The sequence below is a fragment of the Phyllobates terribilis genome, unplaced genomic scaffold (genome assembly GCF_046119375.1).
Source record: "Phyllobates terribilis strain yellow unplaced genomic scaffold, ASM4611937v1 Scaffold_5__5_contigs__length_657084704, whole genome shotgun sequence".
Lineage (NCBI taxonomy): Eukaryota > Metazoa > Chordata > Amphibia > Anura > Dendrobatidae > Phyllobates > Phyllobates terribilis.
This window is the reverse complement of record NW_027362765.1, coordinates 223,057,819-223,075,424: the sequence shown is the minus strand read 5'-3', so window position 1 is coordinate 223,075,424 and position 17,606 is coordinate 223,057,819. Positions and strand designations below refer to the sequence as shown.

The 17,606-nt window shown below is 41.3% G+C and overlaps 1 protein-coding gene across 3 annotated transcripts in view; it reads right to left on the bottom strand.

The window, feature by feature from the left end:
* Window positions 1–475: 475 nt before the first annotated feature.
* Window positions 476–17,606, bottom strand: part of RPN2 (ribophorin II) — a 40,660-nt gene continuing 23,529 nt past the window's right edge. For 2 of the 3 annotated variants that reach the window (XM_073683841.1, XM_073683843.1), the window contains exons 5-18: window positions 13,474–13,549; window positions 12,742–12,876; window positions 12,461–12,637; window positions 11,883–12,001; window positions 7,433–7,538; window positions 6,811–6,902; window positions 6,617–6,731; window positions 5,470–5,664; window positions 4,908–4,994; window positions 4,211–4,306; window positions 3,985–4,060; window positions 3,770–3,899; window positions 3,435–3,505; window positions 476–2,011 (exon numbers count right to left, since the gene is read on the bottom strand). In XM_073683841.1, the coding sequence (XP_073539942.1) occupies window positions 3,454–3,505; window positions 3,770–3,899; window positions 3,985–4,060; window positions 4,211–4,306; window positions 4,908–4,994; window positions 5,470–5,664; window positions 6,617–6,731; window positions 6,811–6,902; window positions 7,433–7,538; window positions 11,883–12,001; window positions 12,461–12,637; window positions 12,742–12,876; window positions 13,474–13,549 (1,456 nt within the window). In that variant the 3' untranslated portion in view covers window positions 476–2,011; window positions 3,435–3,453. The remainder of the gene's footprint in view (window positions 2,012–3,434; window positions 3,506–3,769; window positions 3,900–3,984; window positions 4,061–4,210; window positions 4,307–4,907; window positions 4,995–5,469; window positions 5,665–6,616; window positions 6,732–6,810; window positions 6,903–7,432; window positions 7,539–11,882; window positions 12,002–12,460; window positions 12,638–12,741; window positions 12,877–13,473; window positions 13,550–17,606) is intronic. The other variant, XM_073683842.1, reaches the window with a different exon arrangement.

The window sequence follows — 17,606 nt, the reverse complement described above, 5'->3', positions numbered from 1 at the left end:
AAAACAGACAAAAAAAACCCATGCAAACAAAATTAAGGTCCCACATCCCACAAAAAGGATCCAAAAAATATATTTAAATATACGAAGGAGAATTTTTTTTTTTTTTAACAGCTCTATAAAACTGCATGTATGAAAAAGAACAAAAATGAGTGATCAGGAAGAGGGGTAATGGCCTAATCGAGAACTGGTTAAGGATATTTTAATTTGACAACCACTGTAAGAAATGTATTTGTAGAAGCTGCAGTTCATATATGAACGGTTCTAAACTTGCAGTCAAGGGGCAAAGTGTGTGCAGAAGGTATGCCGGCTAAATCTACGTCATATCCTAGACCATCGGTATATTTATAGATATGAATTAGTTGACATGTTTAGGATAGCACATCACGGATCATTCAGCTTCACGACTGATTCTTGTCCAGATTCACGTATTCTTTAATGTGCTTCTTTTATAAAGAACCATAGCACACCTACAAGATGTGGGGAATGCTTAGATTTTATTCACAATGCATCTCCAAGTATCCTAGATTTACTTTCTCTATCTCGTAACCACCAGTTCAACATCAAATCTGGTTACCAGCCACAGAGTTAGCATTCAAAAGCGGGTGTCTGAGATAATAGCTCCCAGACCTTGGTAACCTCATTATAGAAATGGGGCAGTTACTGCAATTTCAGACAATTCTCACAGTTCAGTGTCATCTCTGCTTCCAGTTCTGAAAACGCACTAGAGTACTGGGCATGTAGGAATTTTACAGACTGAGAACAGGATTATCAATCTACAGTACATCAGACATTCATGAGGAAATATCTAAAAGTTTTAGGCAGGTGTGGAAAAAATGCTACAAAGTAAGAATACTTTCCAAAATAGAATATTTTTAGCAATTAACAAAATGGAAAGTGAATGAACATAAGAGAAATCTAAAATCACATCAATAATTGGTGTGACCGCCCTTTGTATTCAAAACAGCATCAATTCCTGTAGATACACTTTCACACAGGTTTTGAAGGAACTCAGAAATGAGTTTGTGCCAAACATCTTGGATCTTAATGTGGGAGCCATGTCACTTCCAGGACTTCTTGTTCTTCTTTCATGTCCCGGGTTATACACAACGGCAAGACTGAATACAGCAAGAAGACCAAAGGTAATTATACTGCATCAGCAAGGTCTCTCCCAGGAAAAGATTTCAAAGCAGACTGCAGTTTTAAGATGTGCTATTGAAGCACCAAGAAATGAGCAAGAGGTGGAGAGCGGTATAATAATGAGTGTCTGCAGGCTAAACAGACGTCTCCCTGACTGAAATGCAAATATCTGCCTGTATTTCTCAGCACTGAGTACGCCATGAACCTGGACCAAATCCCAGGTCCATTTGCTGAAATGCAGCCCCAACTTGCAAGGAACCTCCACTATGCTTCACTGTTGCCTGCAGATACTCTTTCTTATACCGATCTCCAGCCTTTTAGCTGCCTTCTGTTACAGCCAAATATTTTACATTTTGTATGACTTGTGAATTTTCTTTGAGAGGTTTTTTTTTTTTTTTTTTTAGAAATTTTTAAGGAAATACACAAAACAGTCCCATTCACCTTCCATTTTATTATTGACAAGGGAAGAAGTTTTCAGAAGTCCCATTTCATCTTCTTCTAATTTCATTCTTCACATTGCAACCCAAAAAACATGCTGCCAATCCCCACACCACCCAATATCATGGTTGTCTTCCAATGTGTGAAAATGCCCAGGCAAAAACTTGCCAACAGCTAGTTCACTGCCTGCACCTGGCAGAAAGATGTCAGTGTACGCAACTTCTGGAATGGATATTACAGTGGTTTCAATGAAGAGGGGCAAGTGCAGCCGAGGGGCCGTCACACAACAATCAGTGCAGGGGAAACACTCTGGGCACGTAAAAAAAAAAAAAAAAAAAAAATGAACTGCAATTTTTCAACGTGTACAGATGAATTGACACTGACATCTTAGGTTGTTTCATTTTTTTCATATCTGGTCTCACTTCACTTTTCTGACCTGTTGAAACAAAGAGGATAATTGTTACACACTACATACAGTTTCACAAAGGACAGCCACATAATATATTATATAATCAATCACATTTCCTAAAGGTGGTCAAAAAAGAGAAAAAGGTCATATGGAGCGAGACCATACATACCTGCTCAAATCAGACAACCTAGGATCCGCAGCAGAAGTCCACACCTTTCCATTTTATAAGAAAAGGTTGGTTGAGTATGCTCACCATCTCCCGTCACACAGCCATTCAGCTGTCTACATTCAATATATTAGAGCAGTCTAGCAACTGAACAGTCACCAACCAGTCTGACCAAAATGGACGTTGAGGGCAATTACAAATAGATCAAAATAGCTTTGTTTATGGGTCATGTCCTGCTGGAGCATCATTTTTTTTTCCTTTAAAAGGGAACTCATCAATTTAAAATTGCTCGAACCACAGACAGCATGAAATCTCAACACAATCCATCATCACTGAAAGCCTTTTTTAAAAAAAACAAAAACAAAACCTCATTCTGACATGTCGTTACATATATTTTTGAAACTTCCCCGACCGTCTGGGTACACCATTAAATCAAGCAAACCAGACAGGAATCTTCTAGTGCCATGCTTGTTTTTAAAAAGGCCGAAATTTACAAAGATTGGCGTATCATATGCCTGCCTTAATACAAAGTCATCTGCTGTAAAATGCACACAAGGTATAAGGAGGCACAGGCCTCTTAATGAGATGTATCTTTTGCATGTCTGTATAAGCAAAGTCTACGTCAGCCAAGGGCTTGAGAAGATTAGCACTACAATTTTTGATACTTAAACCTAAAAAGGAGCAAATCTTGGTTTAGATCAAAATTCTGGAAAAGTCAGTGATAAATTCCTCCCACACGTTCTCTGAAAAGTAAGAAGTGGCACTGTTGGGATTTCATGCTGTCCAATGGTTCAGTCACCAAAAAAATTGATGTCACGATTCCTCTTTAAATGTTTTTTTTTGCTTGTTTTTTGTTTTTTAAAGAAAACCTAATGTTTTCTTTAAAACTTTCTTTAAAGAATGTAACATTATTCTGTATTAGTTTGTACATGAACATAATATCTTCCTTATTGGGAACAATATATGAAATGGATTCACATTGGTATTAGACACAAATAAAGGCTGTGCTGGAAATGCCGGTGGAGCACGTTAGGACAGGAGAGTGGGGTGGCTCTTTAGTGGAGCAAGATACACACAGTCCATTCATTGCACTGGAGAAAATTAAAGCCACACACAGAGTGAACCTCTTGTGAGTGGAAATTCATTTCCTATGTAGTTCCAACAGACACATAACAGCAAGTGGTTAGTCATAAATGTAGACACAAGGCACAGGTTTTGTGATATGGAGCATGGTTGGCATGCATGTTGGGCAGGTATTAAAATGATGTGGTAAGGCAGCCTTACTTCATGGGAAGCCCCCAGATTACCGAAGTGTTCTATACTTTGCCAACCTACTGCTCTGTTCCGCTGCAGTCCTGAGAGAGAAGAGGAAGGAGAAAGAAGCAGAGGAAGAGAAGGTAAAAGCCTGGGAGTCACAGAGACGGCTCTGAGTAAAGACAAGATTACAGCAGAGAAGGCAGATTATGAAGAAACATTGCCTGGATCTGAAATACTCCTGGACAGATACAAGAATTGGAATTAAGTGCAAGAATATAAGGCACTTAAGAGCAGCCATTCTATTTTGATGTAGGCAATCAGGTTCCATCTGAAGGTAAAGAAGATTACACCAATTATTTTACCTTTTGACTGCTTTATGGGCGAGCATGCGGTTTCCAGCCAGGAATGTGACAATTCCCAGTAAGGCCAAATATTTCAATGTCTGGAACATGTTCAGCTGAGTCCAGTAGACATACATCAGGCCCAACATAGCTAGAAAACATAACACAATTATGTAGTAAATGATATGCCTTCTGTATTTATAACACATGGCAAGTAATAGCATGTGGAAACATACCTGCGTGTCCCAGATGGAAGATCAGTGTGCTCGGAGAGAAGCTAAAGTTGGAAATATTCACACCAATCTTTACCCACTGGAAAAAAAATCTCTATTACATGACATCAGGGACATTTTTTGTGTGCGTGCCAGTTGGAAGTTGACAGGCATGCTACTAGAAATCATCATCAATGTCAGTTTCTTCATTGTTTAAGAGTAAATTAATAGAATTAGTATTGTAACTTACAAGAATAAAAAGCAGGAGCAATGGTGCCAGGACCAGGGCGGTGAAAGTATTCGATACAACAGTAGGTGGCCTCTTCTCAGGCTCCCGGAACAAGTGCTGCACATACCAACATGTACATTAGATAAGTCATACATGCAGACATAATATATATCAATTTGCGCTAGCATTGGAAGAGTACAAAGAGTAATCGGAAAATGGAAACTGACAAATAGGACATTTCCAAATCTTTCCATGGGAACAATTTTTCTCCCATGATTAAAGGGGTATGCCAACCATAGTAAGTAATAACAGCGCTATTCAGTGATCGTGTGCAGAGCTGTGCAAGAGTAGAGAATGAAGAGGTCCAGCAATCATAATGCTAAAGCCTATCCTAGTCTTATGTCACAAAATGATCGGATGAGCATAACCTTTAAACAAAATCAAGTGGATCAGGTCAGTCAGGATGATACGTAAAGTAGCTGTCAGCTTGGCAAATGACTAAACTACATTCTGCGACTCAATTATTACGGGTGCCTGTGAAGTGCAGAATTTTATCTGCTGCGATCTCAGTATGCGATCTAATACTCAGTTTCTCATTATTGAATAACTTATCTTGATAAATTTCTTTTTCCATGATATATCCAGATAGTTAACAGACAAGTTTTCTCTAACAACGTAAACGCATTTGACGTCACACATATGCCATGAATCCAATTACCTGAATGTCTGGTTTGGGGGTGAATAGGTTCTTGCTTTGGACAGTGGTTGGGGCATCTTCTTCAGGGAATTTGATGAGCACATCAGCCTAAACCACGAAAATAATAATAATTATTAACGTTAGATGCAGGGCTGTGGAGTCGAACTCGTGGAGTCGGAGCCGGTATAAAATGGACCGACTCAGACTCCTAAAATATATAATAAATTGGGTACAGTAATTCAATGCAGTTTGTGGGGTATATTTTTTCATAAGAATTTGAGAACATTATGAAATGTCCTATGAATGTCTGTCCTATTCCTGATCTAAGGGTCTAGGCTTTTAGCTGAGATGAATCTGTGCTACAGTAAATTTACCACTTAAACATGAGCCACGTACGAGGGAGTCTGTGTCATGAAAATTGAGGAGTCGGAGGTTTGGCTTAACGACTCCACAGCCCGGGTTAGATGGTTCTAAGCCTGTTAAATGCCATTTCAACCACAATCTTTTTATTGCTAAACAATGATCCAGTCTTATATACAGGGCTATGGGTAATAACTATTTTATAACAGTGCCTGCGCCATACCATATTCCACAGGATGGGATTCTCCAGAGTAGCATCGCCTACAATCAAGTACAGCGTGTAAGTGCCGGACGCAGAGTCAAACTCAGACTTCCTCTCCGATGGATCAAGCTCAAACCTATATGTGCCTTTATTGTCAGGCTCCGCAACAAACACCACTTCTTGGCTAGTCTTCTGGTTATGAAGGCGAACAAATGTCTGGGAATGAAGCAGAAAAATAAGTGAACATTTACCAAAATGCAATCTCTAACTGGTTGTAAAGATTTCCCCGAGAGTATAATGGCTTTGTCTTGACTTATAGGATTGACAGGTTAAACAGGCTCCCCTAACACGTCTGTTTCATAAAATAACTGTTCACCATAAAATAGATCTTCATGTTATAATGTTTGTGATTTACCTTTACTACTACCCCTAGCTATGTATGAATACATTGAAAACTGAGCATGTCTGACACTAGCCAATCAATAATCATAATCTTTACCTACTGGTAAGGAGCGGCTTACTATCTCCAATTTGTCAATGTATTTACTCACTTACAGGAGGTACAGCACAATGCAGTCATGCGAGTGCAAGGTCCAATTTCACAGCACTGAAGACTTAAGAGTAGATTCTAGTTTTTAAGAATGAATAATAAATATGTGGGGGGCCTATACCCAGCACCCCCTCGGATCAACTGCTATCAAGCTGAAATCTGCAGATCAGCTTCTATACATTGAATGGAGCTGTGCAGCACCAACTTTTCTGCACAGGCTGCTATACAATGTAGTTTTCCCACTCTCTTTGGTACATTTTTTTAGTAGGATCTATCCAATCATTGCATATGTAGGATCACAAACTTTAACGCCTAATCCCAAAAATAGGTAATTAATATTATACACTCGGACAACCGCCTAAAATAAACTATTAATGCATTGATGACCCTATGTGTTTTTTCTATTTTTTGTAGTGACTGCCATTGGGGCATAACAGTGTATTGATCTCAAAGGACTTCATTACATCCGCCTTCAGATTGATGTGTAAAGAAATATTATATATAGGATGTTCTGGACTGGCTTTTTCCTCAGAAACGCAGTGCCATGTCAGTCAATGGCCTAATTTTTGGTGGTTTGGTGGCAGCATGGGACAAACTTAAGTGTTATAGGAAAAGTACCTGATGAGGCGTCAGGCTGGCTCCTGTGTTCACATCAGTAAGCTGGAAAGACAGTGCAAAATTCTGGTGGCTGTCAGCAGTAAATGGGCCTTTGGCTTTAGAAGGGAATGCCACCCTAAAAGAAAAAGCTCCTTTTAGTTTTTTTCTAGTTTCTTACACACCTGGCATACTGTGAGAACTGATGCCACAATTACCTGGTAGTTTTAGGAGAGATACTCTGGTCTTTATCCACAATGGAGAGATCGACATTGCCGATTCCAACTTCTGTTGACACCTTCACCTTAATCTGTAATAGGAACAGTTTACAGTCCAGTGCACTTTTCTATAATAATAAATAGACTTTGTGATAACCGTTCACACACAGAGACATTGTGTTCTCCCAAGTGTTTTCATGGCTAAGCTTGAGGAGCCACATAAGGGTTAATACTGATTCATATTAACCATTTCCTTTCCCTGCTCCCATAGCATATACAATAGCTACAATTTATGAGTGAAAGACAAACTGCTGCCTTGCACTTGTTTAAGATGGAAGAATGAGGGCACAATGTCCCGCAGCCTTGTACAATTTCATTCAAGAGTCTCTTGCTCATCTCAAGGGGTTCAGAACCTGGCAAAGTAAAGATTCAGAGCCATTATTTTGCGTTCACGCTTTCAGATGCAGACATTCTAAGTGGATAATTAGGATAATTAGACCCGGGCAATAAAAATGAAAAGGCCCTGGAAAGCTCTACATCACATTATGCAGCACATTTGCTAAATGAGTTCGCACTATTAATTATAGGTCTCCGTGTCAGACAGATTTCAGGTCGTACACACCTCCACCTGGCTTGCCAGGAAGCGGCTGTCACCCTCCACGCTCACTGAGAAGTCATAGTAGCCGCTTGCTGGCTTCGAATCCATAAAATTCAGTTCAAATGAGTCTCTAGAAAGAAAAAAAAAAGAAGGAGTGCACTGATCAGAGTGACAGCAGCAGAATAAACAGATTCCAGGTAAATTAACCTATACATTATATTCATGTCTCGTCCCAACAATTAAGGACAAATTGGAAACGTTGAAGAGGCAGAAAATAATGAAGCCACTCAAAATGTCAATCCAATGTTAACTACATGAGGTCTGACTGCTCCTAAAACGGGTTCTCTGCTGCTCTATGTTCAGAAGCTAGTCCAAACTGTTCTCCCATGTTGCAAGCAGAGGCAACAAAAGAAGGAGTGCAGGATGGCTGGATCCAGCCAGGTTAAGATCAGTGCTTACAAGCTCTCTAGTAAAGAGCATGTAAGCGCTGTGTTAATTGCGTAGGAGACTGCCACCACTAATAGACTGCAGACCTGGCTGGTAACCTAGGGCAATGAGCCGTAAACCGCAAAATTACAAATCTCCCATTCTAGAAAATGGAAAGGATTTTTAATTTGAGGCAGAATGCAATTTCATGAGACAACCCCTTTAAGTACCAGGTAATTTCTCTTTTTTTGCACTTTCAATTTTCTTCCCACTTTTCCCAGAGCTATAAAACTTTATTTTCCCGTTGATATGGCCATATGAGAGTTTTTTTTATTTTTGCAGAACAAGTAGTACTTTTTTTTATGGTGCTCACTTTACCATATAATGCACTGAAAAACAAGAAAAAAAAACATGTGGTGTGAAATGGTGAATAAAGACGGCAATTCTGTGATTGCTTTTTGAGTTTTGCTTTTACAGCGTACAGTGTCAGGTAAAAATGATGCAGCAACATGATTTTCTGTTTCAGTATAATGATGGTGATATCAAACTTGCATAGTTTTATTTAATCTAAGTGGTTAAAAACTTTGGGGAAAATTGGAAAAAATATAAACAAATTGGTTTGTATTGCCAGTTTCTGAGACCTGTAACTCCTACATTTCCATCAATGGACCTGTATAAGGGCTTGTTTTTTATAAATGTCAAGCTGATTGTTTTATTGATACCATTTTAGGGTACTACGATCGCCTTTTATTGCAGTTTTTTGGGGAATTGCACAGGGCTGTGGAGTCTGAGTCATGGAGTCGGTATCTGAGTCGGTATAAAATGGACTGACTCAGACTCCTAAAATACACTGCTCAAAAAAAAAGGTAACACTCAAAGAACACATCCTAGATCTGAATGAATGAAATATTCTCATTGAATACTTTGTTCTGTACAAAGTTGAATGTGCTGACAACAAAATCACACAAAAATCATCAATGGAAATCAAATTTATTAACCAATGGAGACCTGGATTTGGAGTCACCCCCAAAATTAAAGTGGAAAAACACACTACAGGCTGATCCAACTTTGATGTAATGTCCTTAAAACAAGTCAAAATGAGGCTCAGTATTGTGTGTAGCCTCCACGTGCCTGTATGACCTCCCTACAACGCCTGGGCATGCTCCTGATGAGGTTGCGGATGGTCTCCTGTGGGATCTCCTCCCAGACCTGGACTAAAGCATCCGCCAACTCCTGGACAGTCTGTGGTGCAACGTGACGTTGGTGGATGGAGCGAGACATGAGGTCCCAGATGTGCTCTATCGGATTCAGGTCTGGGGAACGGGCGGGCCAGTCCATAGCTTCAATGCCTTCATCTTGCATGAACTGCGGACATACTCCAGCCACATGAGGTCTGGCATTGTCCTGCATTAGGAGGAACCCAGGGCCAACCTCACCAGCATATGGTCTCACAAGGGGTCTGAGGATCTCATCTCGGTACCCAATGGCAGTCAAGCTACCTCTGGCGAGCACATGGAGGGCTGTGCGGCCCTCCAAAGAAATGCCACCCCACACCATTACTGACCCACTGCCAAACCGGTCATGCTGAAGGATGTTGCAGGAAGCAGATCGCTCTCCATGGCGTCTCCAGACTCTGTCACGTCTGTCACATGTGCTCAGTGTGAACCTGCTTTCATCTGTGAACAGCACAGGGCGCCAGTGGCGACTTTGCCAATCCTGGTGTTCTGTGGCAAATGCCAAGCGTCCTGCACGGTGTTGGGCTGTGAGCACAACCCCCATCTGTGGACGTCGGGCCCTCATACCACCCTCATGGAGTCGGTTTCTAACCGTTTGTGCAGACACATGCACATTTGTGGCCTGCGCCTGCTGGAAGTCATTTTGCAGGGCTCTGGCAGTGCTCCTCCTGTTTCTCCTTGCACAAAGGCGGAGGTAGCGGTCCTGCTGCTGGGTTGTTGCCCTCCTATGGCCCCCTCCACGTCTCCTGGTGTACTGGCCTGTCTCCTGGTAGCGCCTCCAGCCTCTGGACACTACACTGACAGACACAGCAAACCTTCTTGCCACAGCTCGCACTGATGTGCCATCCTGGATGAGCTGCACTACCTGAGCAACTTCTGTGGGTTGTAGAGTCCGTCTCATGCTACCACGAGTGTGAAAGCACAACCAACATTCAAAAGTGACCAAAACATCAGCCAGAAAGCATTGGTAATGAGATGTGGTCTGTGGTCCCCACCTGCAGAACCACTCCTTTATTGAGGGTGTCTTGATAATTGCCAATAATTTCCATCTATTGTCTATTCCATTTGCACAACAGCATGTGAAATTGATTGTCAATCAGTGTTGCTTCCTAAGTGGGCAGTTTGATTTCACAGAAGTTTGATTTACTTGGAGTTATATTCTGTTGTTTAAGAGTTCCCTTTATTTTTTTGAGCAGTGTATATAATAAATTGGGTACAGTAATTCAGTTTGTGGGGAATATTTTTTCATAAGAATTTGGGAAAGTTATGAAATGTCCTATAAATGTCTGTCCTATTCCTGATCTAAGGGTCTAGACTTTTAGCTGAGATGAATCTGTGCTATAGTAAATTTATCAGTTAAACATGAGCCATGTATGAGGGAGTCAGAGTCGGTGTCATGGAAATTGAGGAGTCGGAGGTTTGGCTTACTGACTCCACAGCCCTGGAATTGCAGCAACCCAAAAAAGCAAAACGAATTCTAGCATTTTTTTTCCTGTCTTTCAACTTGGACCATATGGAATAAATATTTTTATTTTTTATTCGTTCAGGCAAATTTTCCTGATTTTTTTTTTTTTTTTTTTTACAATTCACTATTTATATGGATGTAGCAGTTATTAGTTTATGAAGCTATAATGATAGGAATACATCTTTATCTTCCCAGACTGCCCCTTTCAGAAGTTAAACTGATGTGACTGGAGCCATGTAACACAGCCGATCCCCTTGCTGTTCAGCTTCTGAGCCTGCTCCATACAGTGATGGTGCACGACCGCCATACATTTTCTATGTTTGTCACCAAGTGGTTGATGACATCCTAATTACAGCACATTATGTAATAACAATTGACAAATTAACAAGTTTGAACACTTTAAGGGTATGTGCACACGATGCAGAAATGAAGCAGAAAATTTCTGCATCATTTCTGCATCTCCCTGGCAGAAAAAACGCATGCAGATTGTGCATGCGTTTTTCCTGCAGAATACATGCGGATCCACATGCAGATTCACATGCGTTTCCGCATGCAGATTGACAAGCGCTTTCCAGGCGATGTTAGCATCACCTGGAAAGTGCTTGATAACTAGGTCACACTATATAAATCCATGCAAACAGCATGGATTTATACAGTGTGACCCGAGAGAGTGTATATACTTACCTCCGATGGCCCGCGCTGTCCTGCTTTACACTCCGTTCTCCCGGCAACTTTGAATTGAAAGACCTGCCGACGTCAGCGTCACGTGACCCGTCACATGACTCTGACGTCACCGCAGGTCCTACAACTCACTGCAAGTGCCGGGAACCAAGCGGGAGCGCTGCGCGGGCCGACAGAAGGTAAGAATACATTTATTTTTTATTTTATTCTTCTTTTTACAGCTTTTTTAATGGTACCTGGGTGTGGATGAGACTCTCCTCTCCTCCACACCCGGGTACCATCCGCACATTAGAACGCGCCAATAACGCAAGTACAAATGCTGTCTTGCGGAATTGGCGCGTTCTAATGCAAGTCAATGGCGGCGAAATCGCCGCGTTTCCGCAAAATTAATTGACATGCTGCGGATTTTTGACCGCAGCGTTAACGCTGCGGAAAAATCCGCATCATGGGCACAGCACATGCGGATTTCCATTGGGGAACATTGCTTCCCTTCTACCATGCGTTTTTCATGCGTTTCCGCGGCGTTTACGCAACTGCAAAAACGCCGCGGAAACGCATGAAATACGCATCGTGTGAACACAGCCTAACACTTGAAGAAAAAACATATGTAATTAGAATAAATTCAAACAGGTCGCACTTTGCGTCTGACATGAAGAATTTCTCTTACCCAGATGAAGAAAATGCTGCCTGCTCCAGAACTGTGGCTTTGGTGCTACTAGACTTGGCTTCAATCAATTTCACTTTGGCATCTGACAGTCGCTGGGAGAGAACGTTGGTAACCAGCAGCTATGTAGAAGAGATGGAGAAAAAAAAAAAAAAAAAAAGGTGTATTTTGGCTAAATTAGTTAAAACAATATTACAAGAAAAATCTGTTAAAAACAAACACTATAAAACAAGAGACCAGTCAAGCAACTAGAGCCGTAGAGGATGAAGCCGGATCTTCAATCTATAGCTACTCTGAAATGCAGGAGCTTTTCATGGAAAAATATACATGGCTGAAATTGTGCAGCCACCTCTGATTAATGCTGCCTGTGGTTTGGGCAGCATTAATCATCGGTTTCCTTTAATTTGGTTCTCACAGCTTCATTTATTTTTATTTATTTAACAGGGTAAATCTGATATATTGGGTTATTGTGGTTTCATTCTAACTGAAGACAGAAATTGATCTGATCTATAGCCTCTACAGTGTTGTAAAATGTACAGACACAACTCAGCCAGGTCTTCCAATTCAGGCAAAATACGTACCCTAAGGAGTGGTTGTTTGTGAGACACAGCAGCAGGTCCATCGGGAACCACAATGAGTGGAAGGTGATAGCGATTGTGGGACAGGGCAGAGGCAGCAAATGCCACGCTGAAGGCTTCTGAGAGGGAATCAAAGCTCTTCCTGCTGAAGATGGCATTTACCAGCTGGACAATCTGGTCCTGTGAATCCAAAGAGTTATTGTTGAGAAACACATGTGGAAGGTAGCACCCACAAATAGCTAAACAATATTAGATATAATAAGAACACTTAGAGCTTTTGTTACCTCTTTCAAGGCAGGCTCCACACCAACGTGATCGGACAAGCTGTATGTGGCAGCCACAAACAGAGCAGTAGCTTCCAGACCTTCCTCAAACTGCAGATACTGACCACCCAGGTCATCCAGGCGCGCCACGAGATCCTATGAAAGAAATAAATCAGTGTCAGCTAGCTGCCAAAGGGAAAAAAATGGCGACTATTAAGAGTGACCATAAATGATAGTTTTAGCCTATTCCCTGCATAAAAAGGTATACGAGCAGTATAAATGTGTCTATAATGCCCTGATAAGTAGATTCACCATGTGCAGCGCGCTGGCTGGCCCATTTTGGCAGTCCACATTACACTTTTCAGCCAATGACAACTGGATATGCCACGCCGTGGCACCCGATATTGTATGTCACTGGCCAACAGAAACCAGGAGACGAAGGATGGCTTTGCATATGTTTTCGATTAAAAGAAAACCACATGGAATGACAAAGTATGGAAGAAATCATGGCGTGACCGCAGCACAATAAAAATGTGTAACAGCAGCTTAAGTCTGTAAAGTACAATAACAATGAAACTCAATAAAAGGTTGATATTAGAAACAGGGGGATAATGGAATTTATTGAAATTGTATCGAAGCATTTATTTTTCCAAAATTATGTACTTTCCACAAGCAAAACTTCAATAAAAATGTACTACAGCGCAGAACACTATAAAACTTTCCCACATTCCTCTGACATTATGATGCCGTTACCTCTATTTCCTCCACAATCCCACGTAGGTTGGCTTGTTGGGACAGCATAGAGGCAGTTAGGAGAGCTTCAATCGTTCTGAGGAAAAACAGACATGGAAATGAGAACTATTGGGAGTAGTGGGCTTCTGAACTGCAATAATTGGATAACGTTACACAATTGGGTGGTGAAGTGCAGATTCCAAGCATCACAACTGCAGGAAAAATGAAAGATTAATGCACATCCACACTGGAACCAATCTATCCACTGAGAAACCCCATTTCACCATCAAAAACATGGTACCCCTTCCACAAGGTGATTAAGAAATGGCCTATACGTCATATGGAGCTCACAGGACTATTTTGCTGCTCTAGAGTAAGGCTGGCCAAAACCATTAGATGGCTGTCAGCCAAACAAATTTCAGCTGACTCTCCCATACACAGGAGTGCTCGCTCAGCTGGGTGCTCCTGTGTTTTCTATGAGAAAGCCAGCAACTGACATGTCTGCCAGCAGCTTATCTCAGGGAGAGCAATGCGACTGGCAGTCTGAAATCAGACATGATCAATCAATATCTCGCCCAATCGGTCAGCAGATGCCCCCACACACATTAGACAGTAGGCCGGGTTCAGCCGACATTAGTTTAATGTTTATGGGTCTTAAGTGCCCAGGATTAATGAAGAAAAGCAAAAACCTCTGCAATCCTATCTGGCAGTTTATCTCATAACTACAGCGATGGCTGCACAAGCTGCCGAACAGTGGCTCGCAGACCTGTCCCTGTTAGTGGTGTAAAGAGCAACCCAAGACAAAAGTTCATTTAGACAGGCCAACCATGGCTGTTAAAGACTGCTGTTTAGTTACCTGCGGCAGATTGTCCGACTGCACTTCCATTTGCCAGAACAATTGTTAATATGATTGTTCTGTGTGCATTGAAGATGGTATCAGCAACACATGTCCTGTTTACATGGGGCAATCTGCTGCCAAGAACAATTATTTTTTAAGCAAGTCATTTGATTGCCGGCCTGTTTAGACAGGCAGATAATTGGGAAACAAGCTTGTTCTCATTTAATGTCTTGAAGGGGTTTTCCCAAGAACAAAAGTTCATTTTAATCAATGGCTGTGTCTGACCGTGTACAGAACATGGTCTTATCATACCAGATCTCCTGGGCAGTGGAGGACAAAAAGAGTATACAGACATTACAGCAGGGGATCACAGCTGATTCTTTTTGGGAGGTATAAAATGTCACTGCCTCTTTTTAAACAATGTTTTACTTCAAAGAAAGAATCAGCTGTGATCCCCTGCTGTAATGTCTGTATACTCTTTTGCTGTCTCCCCTGCCCAGGAGATGTGGTATGATCAGACCATGTTCCATACACTGTCAGACACAGTCATTGATTAAAATGAACTTTTGTTTGTGGGAAAAAACCTTTAAGTGTGCTGTAATATAACGACTTTGTGCCTGGGTAATGATTATGTGAATTTCCTCAGCTGGCACATCTGTGTGATCAGTGTTGTAGCAGTGCCAACTATGTTAAATGTTAATGGAAATTTTACACATTGCTGTGTGTCTGCTGCAATATTGTGAGAAAGTGTGCTCAATCCTTTTGACAGATGCTCTATATAAAATCAGATTTTCTCAACTCCAGTAGATGTAACCAGTTGCAGAGCTGAATAGAATTGCTCAGGCCGCTGCTGAAGCTAACAACTTAACAGTGGGGATGCCAAGTGTTACATCATCGGTATTGGATCAGGGATGGGGGTCCATCTCGAGGATAGGTCCTCAATATCATATTAGTTAAACAACCTTTTTTAGCCTACAATATTACAGTATGAAGTGGGTCAACTCCCAGGTGGCACCTCTGTCTAGATGCAATAGGGCCATAGAGTAGAGGGCAGGCAGCTGAAAGCACTAAACTGCAGCGGTGTCACTTGCATTACTAGTTCTGATCACAAGGTTACAGCTGGGTTTGGATGAATATATGAATAGAATATATAGAATGGATTGGATTAATAGAATCCAACACGCCCAATACTAAGGCTGTGTGCCCACGTAGCATTTTTCAAGCGTTTTTGATGCGGAATTTCCGCAGCGTAAACGCTTGAAAAACGCTTGGTAACACGCACCCCATGGTCCCCAATGGGATTCCGCAAGTTCTATGCACATGCTGCGGATTTTTCCGCAGCGTTTATGCTGCGTTCAAAAATCCGCAGCATGTCATTTAATTTTGCGTTTCCGCAAGCAGAATTGCCTTTGTTCAATGCATAAAAAACGCAAGGCAATTCCGCATGTGGAAAACGCGTGATAAACGCGCGAAAAACGCGCGATAAACGCGTGCGGAATTCCGCATGCGTTTTTCCGGGAGAGGACTTGCATTTATGCAGCAGAAATTTTCTGCTTCATAAATGCAACGTGGGCACATAGCCTTAAGGTATGGATATCCATACGATAGGGAAATGGTCTGGCAAACATTTATCTAAGATGAGCTTTAGCACAGGACATAAACCTGTAACAGTCCCTGCTGCATAAAGTCTATGACTAAAGGCTCCAGGCCGAAATTCATCTCTCCTGACTCCCCCATACACAGGAGCACTTGGCTAACCTGAGCGCTCCCGCGGTCTTCTGGCAGCAGCTTAAGGTCCATTTAGGCGGGTTGACCTGGGGCTCCAAACAGCCAAAGATCAGCGGTCATTTAATAGCCTGTTTACACCTGCGGAACCAGCTTCAAATGCACTCTTATTGATCTGCAATAGATTGTTCAGAGTGCATAGGCTGCCATTATTCTCAACAGCAGGAGTGCTGTTTACACAGGATGATGTGCTGCAGAGATTGATGCACAAAAGATCATCTTACTGACAAATGAGCATTTTACTCAATCTTCAGCCTATTTAGACTGCAAGATTATTGTGGAACAAGCATTACTAATAACGACTGGTTATGATAATATTGCAGTGTAAATGGACCTTTATCTCTGAACAAAACAAAACGATCGACCTTCAACTGTCAGGAAAGAGTAAGGAGGTCCCTATACACATTACATGGCAGGTTCAGATGACTTATCTAATGTGTATGTGGGGTCCTAGGACATGCTAACCAATAGTGTATGCACAGTATAGAATTTGTTGAAGTTTTAAACCTCTTATCAGTGATGATACATAGGTGTATGTGGAAGACAATTCCTTTTTTCTGTTAGCTGCAAATGCATTTTCATGCGTATGTGACTTCAACATCACAAAACATTTACTTAGAAGGGAAATACGCAATTCTTATGTGGGAAGGATCCTACCCAAAAGGTAAGATCTACACATGACAGCCTCATTTCCATGACAAATGTACTGGGTTCCCCGTGGGAAGGGAAGGGGCAGAAGAGATCAGAAGCATTAGCTTGCAAAGAAGCAGAATGACAGTCTTCTCCTGATCCATATACTAAAAGGAAAGCAGATGGGCTGTGACAGTTCTCTCTTGTCACCAGGGACTTTTTATCACACTACCAGGTGCATTTAAAACTATCTTGTAAATTGCTTTTTCATTCTTGTTCAGAATTAAACACGTTAGCATTGCCATTTATATGGAGATTAGCTATTTACATTACAGTCTTGAATCACCCTTAAACACAAAGTGACTCAATTCTAGCACTTCGTTAATGGGGTGCTCTGCGGATGAGGAAACGACTATGTAATACACTGACAAAACCAACTAGTCAGGACAGACCTGCAGAACTCTGCAGTGAGGTTATACAGGCAAGAGGGCATTGTGTGTCCATCCTAGTCACCCAAGTGCACATTCTTTACATTGATGCTATGACAGTACCCCAACACCCATTACTTTACTCTGCAGTATGGAGTAACATCAATCCTGATGCCAACTATAACAGGTTTACTGGATCTAATTATGGCTCAATTTCTATACTAATGGCTTGTGAGAATAGAAGGATAACCGTTCAAAAATACTAAATACATGATGCTCATCAGCCGAACAACGAAGCCATTTTGAACCTTAAGGACTTAATTTTTTTTCATTTTGTTTAAACCTCTCATCATTCTAGCAGTCATCTTTATTTAATTTCAGGGTGACATACTTGTACATTCTTTTAAAATTTTTAATAGTTTTTTAATGCCATTGGCCCATCATCTTGAATAATGTAATGAATTTATAGAACA